Here is a 19,931-nt window from a genome sequence, read left to right as displayed (position 1 = left end):
TCACCTTTCCAAATAAGAAGAAAATCACTCTTAAACTTAAAAGAAGAACGAAAGTTAAAATAAGTTCACTCCCTCTAGGAAAACAAAAAGATATAATGAAAATTTTAAAAAATTACCCATCAATATAACATGAAAGCTGATTTTGATGGTCTTATCTTCTCCTACCAAAATCAAACTTTTATGGCACTTGATGGGGATTTTTTTATAGAAAGAACCATCTTTTGGTGACCTTCAAATGGATAAACACTAACATTAGTCTATAAAATATCATACGGCCTTCAATGCTAATGAATTAAAAAACATGATGAAACTAAAGAAGAATGACAATATTTTAATCAAAACAATGGATTCTCAAAATCATATATTTAATTTTAAAGATCTAAACATATTATTAGTCCTAAACGTGTACATATTTTACTATTGTTGTTTGCAAGGGAAAGATATTGTTTTACCAATATTAGAGAACCAATTTAACCTTATTTAAATTAAATAAGAAATCTGTCACTTTAACTTTCATAAATTGTTAGAACTTTATAACTAATTAAGGAAACTCTATTTCTTTTTGTCGTCATTATGTTAGAAAGCAATAAATTAGAATCCTTCAAGTTTTATTGTTTAAACACATAATTAACGTTAGAAATCCTATACTTAATGCAAATAAGAAAAAAATTGATAAACTAAATTTTTGTATGATTTCAAAGTCCTAAATATAAGAAAATTATTAAATGACGATGTTGTCCCAATGTAAATTTAGTTTTAAAGGGTAAAAAGGGCGAATAATATTTTACTAAGGACCTTCTTGCTTTTAATATAACAAGTCTTCAAGTATGCGTGTTGCGCCTGTACCAATATTAAGAAGTATAAATTTTTTAAAAATTACATAAATATCAATTAAAACAGCATATAGATCAAAGATATGACCAATAGCTCCTATAGTGCAAATTCTATTGTAGGAGTATTAATTTTAGAGTTGAGTTAAGGAGTATAAAATTTAAATAAAAATTACATTACATAAATATAGGTTTGAGTTTGAGTTTGCTCACCAATAAATTCACACCAAAAAGTTAGGTATTCTTTTATAATGCGGCCAACAACTACACTTCGATTTCCTTCAAAAGCCTTCTAAGAGATACTAGGGATTATCAGTAAATTCAGTGTACTTCCCAAATTTGAAACTATGGATGTTAAAGTTCTTTCCAAGGAAAACATCAAACCCTCTGTACCAACTCCTCAGCACCTAAGGAACTACAAAATCTCCTTCCTAGATCAGCTTGCTCCATCTTCTTACGTCCCAGTCATTCTCTTTTACAATAATGCCAACGTTGTTAATGACCACTTGAATAAAGAAAATACCTTGGCTTCAGATCTCCTTAAGAAATCTCTTGCTGAAACCCTAAGTTATTACTATCCTCTTGCTGGTAGATTCAAAGACTTAAACTCTATTGAGTGCAATGACGATGGAGTTCTATATATGGAAGCTCAAGCAAACTTCCATCTCTCTATGTTTCTTGAAAATCCTGATATTCCATTCCTTAACAAGTTCCTTCCATGCAAAGGAAACTGCCTAGAACAGAGTTGTCAACCTCTCCTTGCTGTACAAACCTCCACATTTGAATGCGGTGGAAGAGCAATTGGAGTTTGCATGCTTCACAAGGTTGACTTTTGCATAGTTTGTACTACTCCCTCGGTTTCAATTTATGTGACACACTTTCCTTATTAATTTGTTCCAAAAAAATGACACATTTCTATATTTGCAAAAAAATCAACTTCAAACTTTCTATCTAACTCATTTACTCTCGATGAGAAGTTTTTATAGTCGCACGAATTGAAAGCTCCTTTTACCCTTTAACCTTTTAAGACCACAAATTTTAAAAGTCTTTTTTTTTAAAATTCCATGTCAAGTCAAACTACGTCACATAAATAAAATAGAGGGAGCAAATATATGAAGATTGTAGTGGGTTTGTCTCACATCGAAAGTCAAAAATGACTTAGAATTTTTAGTTTTTATTTAAAACTTGAATTGAATTTAGGTTTAAATTTAAACGAACATGTTTGTTGATGAAAAAAATGAATGTTCTGAATAGCCTTCTTTCAACTCTATAAATTCGTGCTTTCTTGTGACTTTTTTTAATTTGATTTTCTACTAACAGGTTGTAGATGCTTCTGCGATGAGTTCTTTCTTGAAAACATGGGCCAAGCTTACCCATGGTGAAGGTGATAAAACACTGGATCCAGACTTCACCTCAGCAATCTCTCTATTCCCTCCAATAGAATCATTACCAATTAAGTTCATAAGGAATTTCGAGAACTTTTATTTCCAAGGCTCAAAATCGCCAATGAGAAGGTTCTTGTTCGACTCCAAAGCCATAAAAGCTCTCAAAGCTAACACATCTAGCCAAAGTGTTCCTTTTCCATCTAAGATTGAAGCATTGACAGCTTTTCTTTGCAAACGGATTGCAGCAGCCTCTAAATTCCTTACGGATGCACCAAAGACTTTAGTGATCACACATGTTGCAAATTTAAGGCCTCGCGTTGAGCCACCTTTGCCCCAAAACTCTTTTGGAAACCTTCTTTGGATAGCATTTGCCTTTTATGACCCTTTAGATGCTAGCATAGAGTTGCCTGATTTGGCAATAATGCTAAGGGAGGTGTTTGCCCAATTAACCGCTGAGAACATTAAAGGTATATACTTTTGAACTACGTGATCATTTCATCTGAAAGTGTAATTTTTTATCAGAGAAAGAGCATATTTTCATTTACTTAATTATGTTTTCAGCATTATATATATATATATATATATATATATATATATATATAGAGAGAGAGAGAGAGAGACGGATGTAGCATATTAGCTACGGGTTCAACTGAACCCATAACTTTCGACGCGGAGTAAAAATTTGTATGTAAAAATTTATTAAAATTGCAAAAATAGTAGATATGAACCCATAACTTTAAAAATATAATGGGTTCAATGTTAAAAATTTTAAAATTGAACCCACAAGATTTAAATCTTAGATCCGCCTCTGTATATATATATATATAATGCTGAAAACATAATTAAGTAAATGAAAATATGCTCTTCAACAGATATATATATATATATATATATATATATATATTTAATTTACTTAATTATGTCTTCAACAGATATAGACAACGAGTCTACATTCACGACCCTTAACGAGTGGCTTGAAAGTGTGTCAACAAATGAGAACATAAAGATTTTTAGATTCACAAGCTGGTGCAATATGGGAATATATGATGTTAATTATGGTTGGGGAAAGCCTGTTTGGGTTGCTCATATGGGGGATTTGGATGCTGCTAATATTCGATCCAAACATCAGTTTGTCTTTTTAGAAAGTGCATGCAAAGAGGGTATAGAGTTGTGGATTGCATCTGATGATGAAGAGATTAGGGTTGTGGAAAAGGATCCAGAGTTTCTCGCATATGCCAAGCCAAATCCAAGTATTTGCACGAACTAATTAAATAGCTCATTTGGAGAAAGGTTCAAAGAATTTATCAACTTTCTACAAATTTGTCTTGGAAGTGATAGAGAAATTTTCTGCATCTTTCTAATTTGGCTGGCACAAACGTTCTCTCTCCATTGTATGTATTCTTGCATTTTTCATTGTCTAGTGTGTGCCAAGTTTTTCAATGTGTAATAGATTGAGGTGTTTCAAATGAAGTAAGCATTTCATTTAACCAGGCCCAAATCCTTATTTTAGTACTGTTGCTGGTATCTTTACTTAATAGTAGCGTCCTATTAAATACCTATAATAATATAGTAAAAGTAAAAATAATTCATCGCCTAGGAAGTGAGTGAATTCGGAACATTTATATTCCATCCGTTTCGGCTCATCCCGCTGGCAATAAGAGGCGGAGTTAGCGTGTGGTTTCGGCCGAACTCAGTCACTTTTTCTTAAACACTATATTTATATTAAGAAATTTATTAAATATGTACAAATATTTAATTGTGAACACAGTAACTAAGACAATCTATGGGTTACGAGGCAAATTCAGAACCCATAAACTTTAAATTCTAGCTTCGCCTCTACTGGCTATAATATAATTTGCATGAAAAAAAAAAAGAACAAGTTAAACTAGGGCGCTCTGATCAAGCTTATTTTAAAAAAGATTTAAGTTGTACGCATGACAGTATAATTAATGACTCTGTTACATAATCAGTGTAATTTAATATGTTATAACAAGTTATTAATTATTTATTCAAGAATATTAATTAATACTATTAAATTAGAGTTATCTGCAATTATCTTTGAATTAACTTTATTGTATAAATATTTATTATACCATTGTTGCTTAGAAATTAAACTCATTCACAAAAGGGTGAAAGAAATTTATGATCAACTTCATACAGCACTCCTTAATCCTCCTACATATGGTCGGACTGACACACTAAAAAGTTGCAATAATACTATTAGTGCGAGCTAGAATTTGCCAAATCCATGCGTCCTGTGAAGTCCTTAATTCTTAATCGAGAGTACTGCAAGTATAACGTACCTTCTTTGGTTACGTAAGGTAAGCATTGAAAACTGGTGTGACCAAATTTTTCGATTTGAATTTTAGAATTTCAATTATTCTGTTCAATTTTGGATTTTTGTTAAAAACAGTCGAATTGCCACTACAACATTATGTATTTACAGCTACAAAATATATTGCAGCTAAATATAAAAAATTCCGTGGCTAAACATTTTAGCCACAATAATTTTTTCCGTAGCAAGAAGTAGCTAGCGTAACTAAAAGTTAGCTACATACTTTACATGGTTCGTGGCTAAGGACTAATATTTATTGCTACGAATATTTTTGGTATTGTAGCAATATTAACAGAACTTTTTTTGCCACAAAATATATACTTATAGCAAAAACTCTTATTCTTTTGCCACGACAAATAAACTTTGTAGCAGTCTTTATGTTGTAGCCACAAGGTGTTTTATCGTGGCAAAAGAATTAATTTGTTTGCTACGAAAATTCATATATTGTGGCTATTTTTATACCTGTCTCGTGGCAATTGTTCTTTTATTTAGCTACGAGTTCAAAAATTTATAGCTATAATTGAAGTATTAGCCACAAACATTTTGGTATGTAGCTAAGAATTCATTCTTTTTGCCATAAAATATATAGAATTAAAGCTATCGTTTAATCATTTGCTACGGAAAGTGAAAAAATTAACCATCAATTATATATATGTGTAGCCCCAAATTCTAAATTTTTATTGCTATAATTGAAGAATTTGCCACAAATAATTGGTCACAAGAATTTTATCCTGCAGCTAAAATTCAAATATTTTAGATTACAAAATAGATACATATAAGAATTGTTACAATGTAGCTAAGAATTAAAAAAATTTACATTCCACAATAGGTTTCAAGTTGCACATAATTGTAAATTTCAAAAAATGAACGATACGTAAGTCTTCTACAACACCATCTTGCTTGAGACACAAAGTAGCATCGTCTTCGCCTTTCTCTCTTCCCTAAGTAGCACCGACTACTGCACCTTAGCTTTAGTCTTAACTTGTCATTGCTGCTCTAACTTCACAAATCTGCCTGTCAACGAATAAAGTATTTTAACACCTCAAAGCAAAAAAAATAACTGATCACATATGCAAGAGGTAGCCACTACATTGCTTCAAAAATTAATGAAGCTAAAGACATATTGCTTGCAAAGACTAAGAAGAATCTTAACCGAGTCTCATTGATGCTTTCTAAGTTACAAATCACTTTGTAATTGGAGGCGGATCATGCTGTCTGGCACTAGACTAAAATAGGGCAGATTATTAAATTGCTGAATAATTCGCAAAATTAAAACCAAAAATTCATGTCAAGTAGGTATGAGAAAATTCACAAACGTAAAATATAAAGATACGGGCTTACCTATTCTGCTCTAGAATAAATAAGCTATGGGGTTCTCTCTCACTCTTCTTCTCTGTCGTTCTCGCATTTTTTAGTGTAACCATGGTTGAAGAAAGAATTGGGAAAGTGGGGAAGGGGATGTGGGGGTGGGATTGGCGGCCGAAGAGATCAGAATGTAGTTTAGGTTTTGGTGATTTTGCTTTGGGCCAATTGCAATTGCTGTTTGTCATTCTTTTACTTGTTGTTATATACTTATGTAATATAATTTTGCTTTCTTTTATTTTTAAATTAATACATCTTTATTCAGTAAATGCAAAGAAATGTAAGTGCTAACAGTTATAAGTAAGAACACTACCTACGAAAATACAAAAAGAATAAATATATAATTTATGTTAAGTAACATAGAAAAAATAAATTATTTGCATAAAATAAAGATATTCTAAATTAATTTTTTCTTTAAAGTTTCTTGCATACTATATGATATTGTTAGTAGTTTGTTATATACTCCTATTTTTATTATATTAGATTCGTATTTTAGTGTTTAATTAGATTTATAAAAACAATTATGCTTATTCAAATTGAATATAATTAGTGATCAATCTAAATAATTACAAGCACAAAGTTACTGTATAATTACATATTTTTTTAAATTATATTAGAAAATCACAAGTACTACTTAGTTTGATATGAATTATTATATACTAATTAATTTTTTATAAACTCATTTATCAAGCAATATTAAATTCTCAATTTTTTGAAAGACAAGATCCTCTTTCTGTATACGAATTATATTAAATTCTTAATTCTTTGATTCAGTAATATAAATAATTTATTGTAAAATGAAGTTAGTAAAGATTATAATTGTTTAAATTTGATATAATTAGTCATGCACATAATTGTGGGATATAATTCCATTTTTTTTAATTATAATTGAAACTTATATAGTCAGACTTATTTATAATAACATCCTTATACAATAATCACTCACTATAAAAGTCAAATTTTTCTCATAATCGATTTTTATGTTATGTTATAATACGTATCCTCTATAACGATGTTTCACTATAGCAACAAAAAAATATCAGAACAAAATTTGACTGTACGTAAAACTTGTTTAATAATAATTATAATATAATCAATTTTTCTATGGACTTGGATGTCAACCATATTAAACTCTTAATGCTTAGTGTAACTATATATAGTAAAATTAAATACGTATATCCCCTATAATATGAAAATTCTACGGTTACACTTCCTCTGAGGTATATCCATAACTAAATGTATATTAAAATATACTTATTAAAAAATTAAATTTTTAAATAAAATGTTCTAAGTATTATTTTTATAAAATTTAATAGAGAAGATAAATATTTTTGTTGAAAATTTTTATTCACGTGTGTGATTAAATATAAATTGCTTGATAGGATATGCAACTATTAGTGAAAACTTTCTTAAATTTTAAACATGTAAGTTATCTGTATTTTTAATTAATTATAAAATTCTTATTACATATGAATAACTCAATTTTATTTTAGTTTGTTTATTTATTGAACCGCTGAAAAATTATCTTAAATTTGTTGTATGCTATTTTATTTGTGTAGGATTTTCATTATATAAGAGGCTTACATATTTTTAGAGAGAAAAAAAAGAATTGTATCATTATAGTTAAAGACTTTTGGAAGATAAAACTATTTTTTTCAAATATATAACAATTCTAGTTATATAATTAAGTATTTTGGGTTCATTTCATGTTTAAGAGTTAAGAAAGATGCAGATTTCATAAAATATTTATTATTCTTTTTAATCAACTGCATGAATAAAGATTTTCAACAAAAATGTTTATCCTCTTTTTAAAATTTTAAAAATATAAGTACATGAATAATGCTATAATTGTAATTTATTATTTAATAGTTTTATTTTAATAAACGTAGTTATACATTTACCTCATAGAGGGTGTAAGTGTAAGCTTTTTATAATATAGGGGAAGTAAGTTTGATTTTAAAATACAACAAATGTATCTAAAAATTGATTGATATTATAATGATTAAACCTAAAAATTAAAATGAATAATAAAGTTAGCGATAGAAGTTTCGTTTCTAGATCTTCTGCTATATGTTAGTTCAAAAACTAGCAACAAATTTCATTTTTCGTTGCAAACCCCTAGCTATTTTACTATACTTTTTATCAGTTTAATTTTTATTCTGTTTAAATTCTATTTTAAGATTGAAGATGCTTTTCATTTTACTCTTTCTTATTTAGAAGTTAATTAATTCTTCAAGTTATATACATTGTTGCTTTTCCAAATTTCTTTATGAAATTATTTTTTCATAACTGCATATAATTTTTAGACTAACTCTTGTCATGACTTTCATAGTCGAAGTAAAAGAATTCTTCCACAAATTTTTTTTGCAGCTAATTTATTATATTTAACATATTATTACTGCAATAATAACATCAAATGTATGACAATATATATAGTTATGGTCAATTATGAAAGGTAATTGTCTACTATTCATTTTGTCATGACAAATAATTGGAACTATTAAGCTAACTATTTGTATCGTTTTTTTTTTTAACTTGAAGCAAAAATATCAATTAGCTACAAGATTGTGTTTTAACTAATTTAATGTGACTAAAATGTTATTATTCCCACACGAAGTTTCGAGTCGTTGCAAAAACTTATGAATAGCTATAAAATTTTACCACAACAATAAATATATAGCTATATCATTTATGACAAATAATAGCTATATCATTTATGACAAATAATTGTAGTTATTAAGCCGACTATTGCCACGATTTATTTAAAAATTGAAGCAAAATTGTGGCTATATCATATCAAAATATTTGTGGCTATATTATTTTGTCATGACAAATAATCGTAGCTATTAAGCCAACTATTGCCACAATATTTTATAACTTGAAGCAAAATATTTATTTAGCTACAACAATTTGTTTCAAAAACATTATTGTGGCTAAAAGTATACTATTGCTACAGTAACTTTTTAACTAGTGACAAAAACTTATGATTAGCTATGAAATTTTACTGTAGCAATAAGTTTATAGCTGTTTAGGTAGTTATTGTCACAAAAATTAGTAATTATAGCAAAAATTATGAATTAGCTTTGTAAATTTAGTTTTGCGGCTAAGAAATTTTAAGAATTTATAAATAGCCACGAAATTCTAATTTTTGTAGCTATTATTGAGTAATAGCTACAAAATTTAGGTTTGTAGCTTAGATTTCGTAGCTACAGATACATTTTGTTGTAGCGTGCCTAACTGCTCATCATGGTCTAGTTACTGTTCAGGACTTAAATGGTTTAGTACTAGGTCAAACATGGAAGCTGGGAATTTATGGTAATGTCATTTATTGCGCTTGTGCTGCCGAATGAAAAAAAAAGAAAAAGATGGTAAGTCATTTATTACATCTACTGCATTCCAATTTTGACCTACAGAACACCACGATATTAGATTACAAGCCAAACAAATTCATGGAATGCAAGGTTTAAGGCACATATATGGGTAAAATATGCTATGTTACGTGGCCGCCCAAAAGAGGGACACATGAAACCTAAGAAGGGGAATAGTCAAAATCGAAGGCAACGGTCCAGTCTGTCACCGAAAAGAATAACACTCATAAGGATGCAATAAATACTCTTTGCCCAATATCATTTAATAGAGAATATTTCACAGCATTAAGTATGTTGCCCGTTACAAGAAATTTGGCATTTATACTCACCGTTACATCTTCATCAATGACCCTCATAATTGACATTAAAGAATGGCACGATCCTAGAACCTTATTTCCTAAACGTAGCTATAAATAGTGAGCTCTGTTAGCATTATAAGGATACGAATTTTCAGGCAAACTAATACTACAATCTACTCAAAGCTCTAATCAATTTTACCTTCTTATTTTCTATTATTGTTCTTATTACTATTGCATCTGGATGCTTCACTACCAGAGTCTTTATTTCTGTCATTTCGTCTTCCTATCAAGGCTAAGTGTTATATATTTCTTCAATTATCTTATTATTTGAGGATCAAATTAATTCACTTGTCTAGAAATCGCGTATAAATTCAATTGTACCGTTTTACTGGTAAACAGTTTGGCGCCCACCGCGGGGCCTAGACAGCCGTGCAATTAAGTTGATCCTTGCCTTTTTTACTAACGTGTTTTGATTATTTTGTCTTAGATAAAATTATAAGAAATGGCAGATAACGGTGTTAACAACACGCACAATCCCGAGGTTCGAGGGGATCAACCTCATTTCGAGGACTCAATTAGTGACACCCACAATGAGAAGAATGAAGCCACGCCGGTGCATGACAGGCAATATCCTCGACATGTACGGGAGATAACTCCTGATGATGCTAAGGAGGAACATGTTGTTGATGCGGTAAGGGTCCTACAAGAACAACAAGCGATCATTCTAAGCCACCTCACGCGACAGGATAAGGTTATGACAGAGTTAAAGAAGGCGTTGTCGGGGGCTTCGAATAATACGAATAGACGAGATCCAGTTCTTCTCTGCGCTCCCGCGAATCAAACAGCGCAGAGGGCCGACAACAACACCCTGAGGGGCAAAATTGACTCCGATGGGGCTGGGGGAGCAGCTCCGGTCCCAATAACAAAAAAGATCCCTTCAAGAATGAACTCTTACGATTTATGAAGGAAGTGAACGCCCGCATGGACCGAATCCCGGGCGCACCACCGGTGCTGAAAGGTCCGGACTCAAAGAAGTATACTCAATTTCCATACAAGCCAAGTGCGGAACCAGAATTAATCCCGAAGCAGTTTAAAATGCCTGATGTGCCAAAGTATGACGGAACTTCAGACCCTCAGGAGCATATTACTACCTATACAACAGCGGTGAAGGTAAATGATTTAGCTCCTCATGAAATTGAATCTATTTTGCTAACGAAATTTGGAGAGACTCTCACGAGGGGAGCCTTGATGTGGTATTCACTGTTACCCGAGTATTCCATAGACTCCTTTGAGATGCTCACAGACTCTTTCATCAAGCCTCATGCTGGGGCCAGAAAAGTAGAGGCCCGAAAGGCCGACATATTCAGGATTGTACAAGGAGGGTTCGAGTTGCTATGAGAGTTTGTTACCCAATTCCAGAAGGAGAGAACGTTGCTCCCAGCTGTCCCGGACGAATGGGCAGCTGAAGCATTCACCAAGGGACTAAATCTGAAAAGTACAGACGCTTCCCAAAAATTGAATGAAAGCCTGCTTGAGTTTCAAGCAATGACTTCGGCGAATGTCCAACATCAGTACGAATCAAAGATAAGGATTGAAGATGATGAGGTTGGCTTTCCATCATCAACAAAAGGACGGGAAAAGAACAGAGAAAAACCAAAAGACAATTTCGACATGGACGAACGGTCTTCGAGTGGCCGATTTTTGCCCTACGAACAAATCGAAGGTCGCGGCAGAGGCTTCCGGTCAGCGGACAGGTTCGCAATCGATAGAAGAACTGATCGCAGTCGGAATAATATATCATTACATGATAAATAAGCGTTAGGGGCGCGGGATACTTCCTACCCCAAGATGTCAGAATATAATTACAACGTCAGTGTAGTGGTTTTGGTGTCAGTCATGAGAAACATAAAAGAAGCACGGTTCCCGAAACCAATGAGATCTAATCCCATCCAGAGGGATCCCAACTTGTAGTGTGAATACCACAGGAAGAATGGCCATCGGATAGGGGACTGTCGACACCTCCGGGAAAAAGTGGAAACACTATTGAAAAATGGTCATCTCAGAGAATTCTTGAGTGACCGAGCTAAGAACAATTATGGTCGTAACCGGGACAACGTGGAACCCTCGAAAGTAAAGAAAGTCCCCCACGTCAAATGATCAATATGATCTTCAGGGGGGACGAAATCAACATAGTCACGTTTTTGGCAGCAAAAAAGACAAAATTATTAATAACTCATAGCAAAAGGCTCCAGGAAGTCGCCGAAGACGATATCACTTTCACCGAGGAGGACGCAGACGCATTGCTGCTGCCGCACAATGACACACTGGTAATTTCTTTAAATGTGCTAGATTTTAAGATTAAACGTGTTATAGTAGATCTAGGAAGTTCGGCCAATATCATACAATTGAGAGTATTAGAGCAAGCTAAACTCGTCGGAATAATTATTCCGACCACAAAACCCTCGCCGGATTCAACCACGTGAGCGTGACAACCCGAGGAGAGATTTTGTTACCCATAAACGCCGAAGGAGTAATGAAAATAACTCTTTTCGAAGTGATAGATGGTGATATGGGATATAACATTATTCTGGGAAGGTCGTGGTTGCACGAAATGAAAGTTGTACCATCAACACATCATCAATTGCTGAAGTTTCCAACGCCCGAAGGAGTTAAACATATAAGGGGCGACCAACCGGCGACAAGGGAGATGAATGCAATTTTGATCTCCAGTAGTAAAGGAAAGGAACATGCGGCATAGCAATTACAGGAACCGGTGCCCACTCCCGAACTAGATGAAGTTAGACCGGGGGCAGAAACGTCGGAATTTTATCAGGTGCCAAAATATTTTTAGGTTCCATAAGAGACGGATGCAACAAAATCCACAGCGGAAGAGCTTAATCAAGTTGCATTGTTCGAAGAATTCTTAGAAAGGAAATTCCACTTGGGGATAAGACTGCATCTCGAGCTTAGGTCTGGTTTTATTAAATTTCTTAAATATAATGCCGATTGTTTTACTTGGTCGCATGTGGATATGACTGGTATCCCGACTGAGGTATCCGTACACAAGTTAAGTTTGGATCCCAACGTACCTCCGGTAAGACAAAAGAAATGCCCTATTGCTGAAGCTAGGAATAAATTTATCAAGGAAGAGATAACTTGCTTAATATCGGTTCGATCCGAGAGGTAAAGTATCTAGACTAGCTAGCTAATGTAGTAGTAATTCCTAAGAAGAACAATAAATTTTACGTGTGTGTAGATTATAAAGATTTGAATAAGGCGTGCCCGAAAGACTCGTTCCCACTCCCAAACATCGATCAAATGATTGATTCTATGGCCGGGCATGAGTTAATGAGTTTTCTCGATGCTTATTCCAGGTACAATCAAATTAAGATGAACCCGGAGGATTAGGAAAAGACTTCGTTTATAACGAATTTTGGTACATATTGCTATAATGCGATGCCCTTCGGGATGAAAAATGCCGGAGCCACTTATCAACAGCTAGTGAATAAGATGTTTGAAAAATAAATAGGAAAACTATGGAAGTTTATATAGACGATATGCTTGTTAAGTCTTTAAATGCAGGTGATCACCTTAAACATCTTCAAGAAACTTTTGACATCCTAAGGAAGCATAATATGAAACTTAACCCCGAGAAATGCGCGTTCAGGGTCAGCTCTGGTAAGTTTCTGGGATTTCCGGTATCGCAAAGAGGAATTGAGGTAAACTCCGATAAGATCAAAGCCATCGAAGATATCCTGGACCAACAATCAAGCGTGAAGGAAGTCCAAAGGCTCATGGGGAGATTGGCATCTTTGAGCAGGTTCATTTTTCGGTCATCAGAAAAATGTCGCTGTTTCTTCGCACTGCTCAAAAAGAAAAATAATTTCGAATGGACCCCGAAGTACCAGTAGGCTTTGAGAGATTTGAAAAGGTATTTGTCAAGCCCTCCGTTACTTTCGAAACCAAAAGAAGGTAAACAGTACCGGCATATAGCCTAAACATGATCTCTAACATGAATCATAACTCAATTTCTCTAACACATGGAGAAAACATGAATAATAGTAAGATTAGATGACTACACAGTTCCACAGAATCAACTGAGTCACAATTACTATGGTGCACGCTCACACGCCCGTTACCTAACATGCGCGTCACCTCAACACCAACCATATAACACATATTTCAGGAATTCATACCCTTAAAACCAAGTTTAGAAGTGTTACTTACCTCAAACCGCACAAATCTCTACTCCAACAAGCTCTTGCCTCGCGAATCGGCCTCCGAACGACTCGAATCTAGCCACAAACAACTCAATACAATCGATACAACTATAGGAATCAATTCCATATGATAAAGCTAGGTTCTTTAACAAAAGACAAAAGTCAACCCAAAATGTCAACTTCGGGCCCACGTCTCGCAATCCAACATAATTCGAACACCCATTCAATAACGAGTTCAACCATACCAAAATTACTCAATTCTGACATCAAATCATCAATCAAATCCCCAAATCCTACTCTCCAATCCCTAGTCCAAAATTCCCCAAATTCCGTCTTAAAATTATATAATCTAGGTGAAAAATTCAATGGACATTCAATATTAATGAATAAAAATAATCAAAAGTAGCTTATATTCTGTCCGAGCTCCCAAAGTCCAAAAATAAAGAAATAACTCTAACCCTAGATTTTATATTATTCCCATGCATTTTCACATCTGTCGACACCCCAGTCGCACTTGCGGCTCCGTTTTTGCAGAGAAAGGTCCGCTTCTGCAGAATCCACTTAAGGACGCGAAAAGCAGCACCTACGGACGAACACTCGCACCTGCAATACCGTTTCTGCGGTCCACCCTTCGCTTTTGCGTGTCCGCTTCTGCGCATTCCTCTATGCTTCTGCGATCGCGAGCCACCTCTACCAAACTCCACATCTACGAAGACTCGTCTCATCTGCGGGCTCGCATATGTGGAATACCTCCTCGCACTTGCGACCACTGCCCAACTCCTACTAGACCGCACCTGTGACCCCTGGCTCACTTTTGTGGTCGCGCACCTGCGACCGATCCTCCGCAGGTGCGATGGCACCAGACATCAGCAACATCACAAATTCTTCTTAGTTCAATTCTAGTCTGATTTCCATGTGAATCATCCCCGAGGCCTCCGGGACCCCATCCAAACTTACCAACCCATCCTAAAACATCATACGAACTTAGTCGAGGCCTGAAAATCACATCAAACAATATCAAAAATACGAATCGTACCCCAATTCAAGCCTAATGAAACTAATAAATTTTCAACTTCTACAATCGATGCCGAAACCTATCAAACCAACTCCGATTGACCTCAAATTTTGCACACGAGTCATAAATGACACAATGGACCTATTCCAACTTCCGAAACTAAAATCTTAGCCCGATAACCATAAAGTCAATTTTCGGTCAAACTTCTCAACTCTCCAAACTTCAACTTTTCCAATTTTCACCAATTCAAGCCAAAATTATCTACGGAGCTATCGGAACCATGAAAACTCCATTTCGGAGTCATTTACATATAAGTCAACATCCTATCAACTCTTTCAACTTAGGCTTCCAACCTTGGGACTAATTATCCCACTTCATTCCGAAACATCCCTGGAACCAAGCCAACCACCCCAGTAAGTTACATAACAAGAAACAAATATAGAACAAGCAATAAATAGGGGAACGGGGCTATAATACTCAAAACGACCGGCCGAATTGTTATATAAACAACCCTCGCCTAGACTTTTACAGCATGTAGGTACCAATATTTTAAAATTTAATTTTTTCAAACTTTTTATCATTTCTTTCGTCCACCCCCAAAAGAGTAAACTTATGGCACTAAAATTCTAGTTTCATCTTTCCAAATAAGAAGAAAATCACTCTTAAACTTAAAAGCAGAACGGAAGTTAAAATAAGTTCACTCCCTCTGGAAAACAAAAAGATATAATGAAAATTTAAAAAAATTACCCATCAATATAACATAAAAGCTGATTTTGATGGTCTTATCTTCTCCTGCCAAAATCAAACTTTTATGGCATTTGATGGGGATTCTTTTATAAAAAGAACCTTTTTTTGGTGACCTTCAAGAAATATATAGGAAATAATGGATAAACACTAAAATATCATACGGTCTTCAATACCAATGAATTAAAAAACATGATGAAACTAAAGAAGAATGACAATATATTAATCAAAACAATGGATTCTCAAATTCATATATTTAATTTTAAAAATCTAAACATATTATTAGTCCTAAACGTGTACATATTTTACTATTGTTATTTGCAAGGGAAAGATATTGTTTTACCAATATTAGAGAACCAATTTAACCTTATTTAAATTAAATAAGAAATCTGTCACTTTAACTTTCATAAATTGTTAGAACTTTATAACTAATTAAGGAAACTCTTTCTTTTTGTCGTCATTATGTTAGAAAGCAATAAATTAGAATCCTTCAAGTTTTATTGTTTAAACACATAATTAACGTTAGAAATCCTATACTTAATGCAAATAAGAAAATATTTGATAAACTAAATTTTTGTATGATTTCAAAGTCCTAAATATAAGAAAAATTATTAAATGACAATGTTATCCCAATATAAATTTAGTTTTAAGGGGTAAAAAAGGCGAATGATATTTTATTTATAAGGACATTTCATGTGCTTTACTATAACTAGTCTTAGAGTATGCGTGTTGCGCCTGTACAAATATTAAGAAGTATAAATTTTTTAAAAATTACATAAATATTAATTAAAACAGTATATAGATCAAAGATATGACCAATAGCTCCTATAGTGCAAATTCTATTGTAGGAGTATTAATTTTAGAGTTGAGGTAAGGAGTATAAAATTTAAATAAAAATTACATTACATAAATATAGGTTTGAGTTTGAGTTTGCTCACCAATAAATTCACACCAAAAAGTTAGGTATTCTTTAATAATGCGGCCAACAACTACACTTCGATTTCCTTCAAAGGCCTTCTAAGAGATACTAGGGATTATCAGTAAATTCAGTGTACTTCCCAAATTTGAAACTATGGATGTTAAAGTTCTTTCCAAGGAAAACATCAAACCCTCTGTACCAACTCCTCAGCACCTAAGGAACTACAAAATCTCCTTCCTAGATCAGCTTGCTCCATCTTCTTACGTCCCAGTCATTCTCTTTTACAATAATGCCAACGTTGTTAATGACCACTTGAATAAAGAAAATACCTTGGCTTCAGATCTCCTTAAGAAATCTCTTGCTGAAACCCTAAGTTATTACTATCCTCTTGCTGGTAGATTCAAAGACTTAAACTCTATTGAGTGCAATGACGATGGAGTTCTATATATGGAAGCTCAAGCAAACTTCCATCTCTCTATGTTTCTTGAAAATCCTGATATTCCATTCCTTAACAAGTTCCTTCCATGCAAAGGAAACTGCCTAGAACAGAGTTGTCAACCTCTCCTTGCTGTACAAACCTCCACATTTGAATGCGGTGGAAGAGCAATTGGAGTTTGCATGCTTCACAAGGTTGACTTTTGCATAGTTTGTACTACTCCCTCCGTTTCAATTTATGTGACACACTTTCCTTATTAATTTGTTCCAAAAAAATGACACATTTCTATATTTGCAAAAAAATCAACTTCAAACTTTCTATCTAACTCATTTACTCTCGATGAGAAGTTTTTATAGTCGCACGAATTGAAAGCTCCTTTTACCCTTTAACCTTTTAAGACCACAAATTTTAAAAGTCTTTTTTTTTAAAACTCCATGTCAAGTCAAACTACGTCACATAAATAAAATAGAGGGAGCAAATATATGAAGATTGTAGTGGGTTTGTCTCACATCGAAAGTCAAAAATGACTTAGAATTTTTAGTTTTTATTTAAAACTTGAATTGAATTTAGGTTTAAATTTAAACGAACATGTTTGTTGATGAAAAAAATGAATGTTCTGAATAGCCTTCTTTCAACTCTATAAATTCGTGCTTTCTTGTGACTTTTTTTAATTTGATTTTCTACTAACAGGTTGTAGATGCTTCTGCGATGAGTTCTTTCTTGAAAACATGGGCCAAGCTTACCCATGGTGAAGGTGATAAAACACTGGATCCAGACTTCACCTCAGCAATCTCTCTATTCCCTCCAATAGAATCATTACCAATTAAGTTCATAAGGAATTTCGAGAACTTTTATTTCCAAGGCTCAAAATCGCCAATGAGAAGGTTCTTGTTCGACTCCAAAGCCATAAAAGCTCTCAAAGCTAACACATCTAGCCAAAGTGTTCCTTTTCCATCTAAGATTGAAGCATTGACAGCTTTTCTTTGCAAACGGATTGCAGCAGCCTCTAAATTCCTTACGGATGCACCAAAGACTTTAGTGATCACACATGTTGCAAATTTAAGGCCTCGCGTTGAGCCACCTTTGCCCCAAAACTCTTTTGGAAACCTTCTTTGGATAGCATTTGCCTTTTATGACCCTTTAGATGCTAGCATAGAGTTGCCTGATTTGGCAATAATGCTAAGGGAGGTGTTTGCCCAATTAACCGCTGAGAACATTAAAGGTATATACTTTTGAACTACGTGATCATTTCATCTGAAAGTGTAATTTTTTATCAGAAAAAGAGCATATTTTCATTTACTTAATTATGTTTTCAACATTATATATATATATATATATATATATATATATATATAGAGAGAGAGAGAGAGAGAGAGACGGATGTAGCATATTAGTTACGGGTTCAACTGAACCCATAACTTTCGACGCGGAGTAAAAATTTGTATGTAAAAATTTATTAAAATTGCAAAAATAGTAGATATGAACCCATAACTTTAAAAATATAATGGGTTCAATGTTAAAAATTTTAAAATTGAACCCACAAGATTTAAATCTTGGATCCGCCTCTGTATATATATATATAATGCTGAAAACATAATTAAGTAAATGAAAATATGCTCTTCAACAGATATATATATATATATATATATATATATATATATATATATATATATATATATATATATATATATATATATATATTTAATTTACTTAATTATGTCTTCAACAGATATAGACAACGAGTCTACATTCACGACCCTCAACGAGTGGCTTGAAAGTGTGTCAACAAATGAGAACATAAAGATTTTTAGATTCACAAGCTGGTGCAATATGGGAATATATGATGTTAATTATGGTTGGGGAAAGCCTGTTTGGGTTGCTCATATGGGGGATTTGGATGCTGCTAATATTCGATCCAAACATCAGTTTGTCTTTTTAGAAAGTGCATGCAAAGAGGGTATAGAGTTGTGGATTGCATCTGATGATGAAGAGATTAGGGTTGTGGAAAAGGATCCAGAGTTTCTCGCATATGCCAAGCCAAATCCAAGTATTTGCACGAACTAATTAAATAGCTCATTTGGAGAAAGGTCCAAAGAATTTATTAACTTTCTACAAAATTTGTCTTGGAAGTGATAGAGAAATGTTATGCATCTTTCTAATTTGGCTGGCACAAACGTTCTCTCTCCATTGTATGTTTTCTTGCATTTTTCATTGTCTAGTGTGTGCCGAGTTTTTCAATACGTAATAGATTCAGGTGTTTCAAATGAAGTAAGCATTTCATTTAACCAGGCCCAAAATCCTTATTTTAGTACTGTTGCTGGTTTCTTTACTTAGTTGTAGCGTCCTATTAAATACCTATAATATAGTAAAAGTAAAAATAATTCATCGCCTAGGAAGTGAGTGAATTCGGAACATTTATATTACATCCGTCTCGGCTCATCCTGCTGGCAATAATATAATTTGCATGAAAAAAAATAAAATAAGAACAAGTTAAACTAGCGCGCTCTAATCAAGCTTATTTTAAAAAGGATTTAAGTTGTACGCATGATAGTGTAATTAATGACTCTGTTATATGATCAGTGTAATTTAATATGTTATAACAAGTTATTAATTATTTATTCAAGAATATTAATTAATACTATTAAATTAGAGTTATGTGCAATTTCCGACCGAATCAATCGTAATAATATAAATAAAAATAAATATTTATTTAAAATTAAATAATAAAAACATATAATTTCCGACCGAATCAGTCGGAAATTAATAATTAAAAAATAAATAATTTCTGACGGAATCCGTCGAAAACTCTTAAAAATTAATTAATTTTTTCGTCATTTCCGACCAATTCGGTCAGAAATTTGGGTATTTTTGAAAAATAACTGGACAGCTGTCCGACCGTTTCTGTCCGAATTTTCTGTAAAACTTGGCAGAATACTGCTCAATTTTGAGCTACACCACCTGTCAAAAAATTACAATACAATAACGCCAATAACCAATCAACAAATATCAACAAATATA

General features: G+C 33.2%; 2 protein-coding genes across 2 annotated transcripts; both read left to right on the top strand.

The window, feature by feature from the left end:
- The first annotated feature begins 1,126 nt into the window (after positions 1-1,126).
- Positions 1,127-3,702, top strand: LOC104103503 (stemmadenine O-acetyltransferase-like). The gene is made up of 3 exons (XM_070177495.1): positions 1,127-1,654; positions 2,151-2,682; positions 3,148-3,702. The coding sequence occupies exons 1-3, from the start codon at positions 1,178-1,180 to the stop codon at positions 3,480-3,482; spliced, it is 1,344 nt and encodes a 447-aa protein (XP_070033596.1). The 5' UTR covers positions 1,127-1,177; the 3' UTR covers positions 3,483-3,702.
- A 12,877-nt stretch (positions 3,703-16,579) lies between these two features.
- LOC138893343 (stemmadenine O-acetyltransferase-like) lies at positions 16,580-19,198 on the top strand. The gene is made up of 3 exons (XM_070177494.1): positions 16,580-17,107; positions 17,604-18,135; positions 18,643-19,198. Exons 1-3 carry the CDS (start codon positions 16,631-16,633, stop codon positions 18,975-18,977), a joined length of 1,344 nt encoding a protein of 447 aa, XP_070033595.1. The 5' UTR covers positions 16,580-16,630; the 3' UTR covers positions 18,978-19,198.
- Positions 19,199-19,931: the final 733 nt, after the last annotated feature.

The sequence above is a fragment of the Nicotiana tomentosiformis genome, chromosome 6, assembly GCF_000390325.3.
Source record: "Nicotiana tomentosiformis chromosome 6, ASM39032v3, whole genome shotgun sequence".
Taxonomy (NCBI): Eukaryota; Viridiplantae; Streptophyta; class Magnoliopsida; order Solanales; family Solanaceae; genus Nicotiana; species Nicotiana tomentosiformis.
Note: the sequence above shows the minus strand (reverse complement) of the source record. Positions and strands in the feature narration are given on the sequence as shown.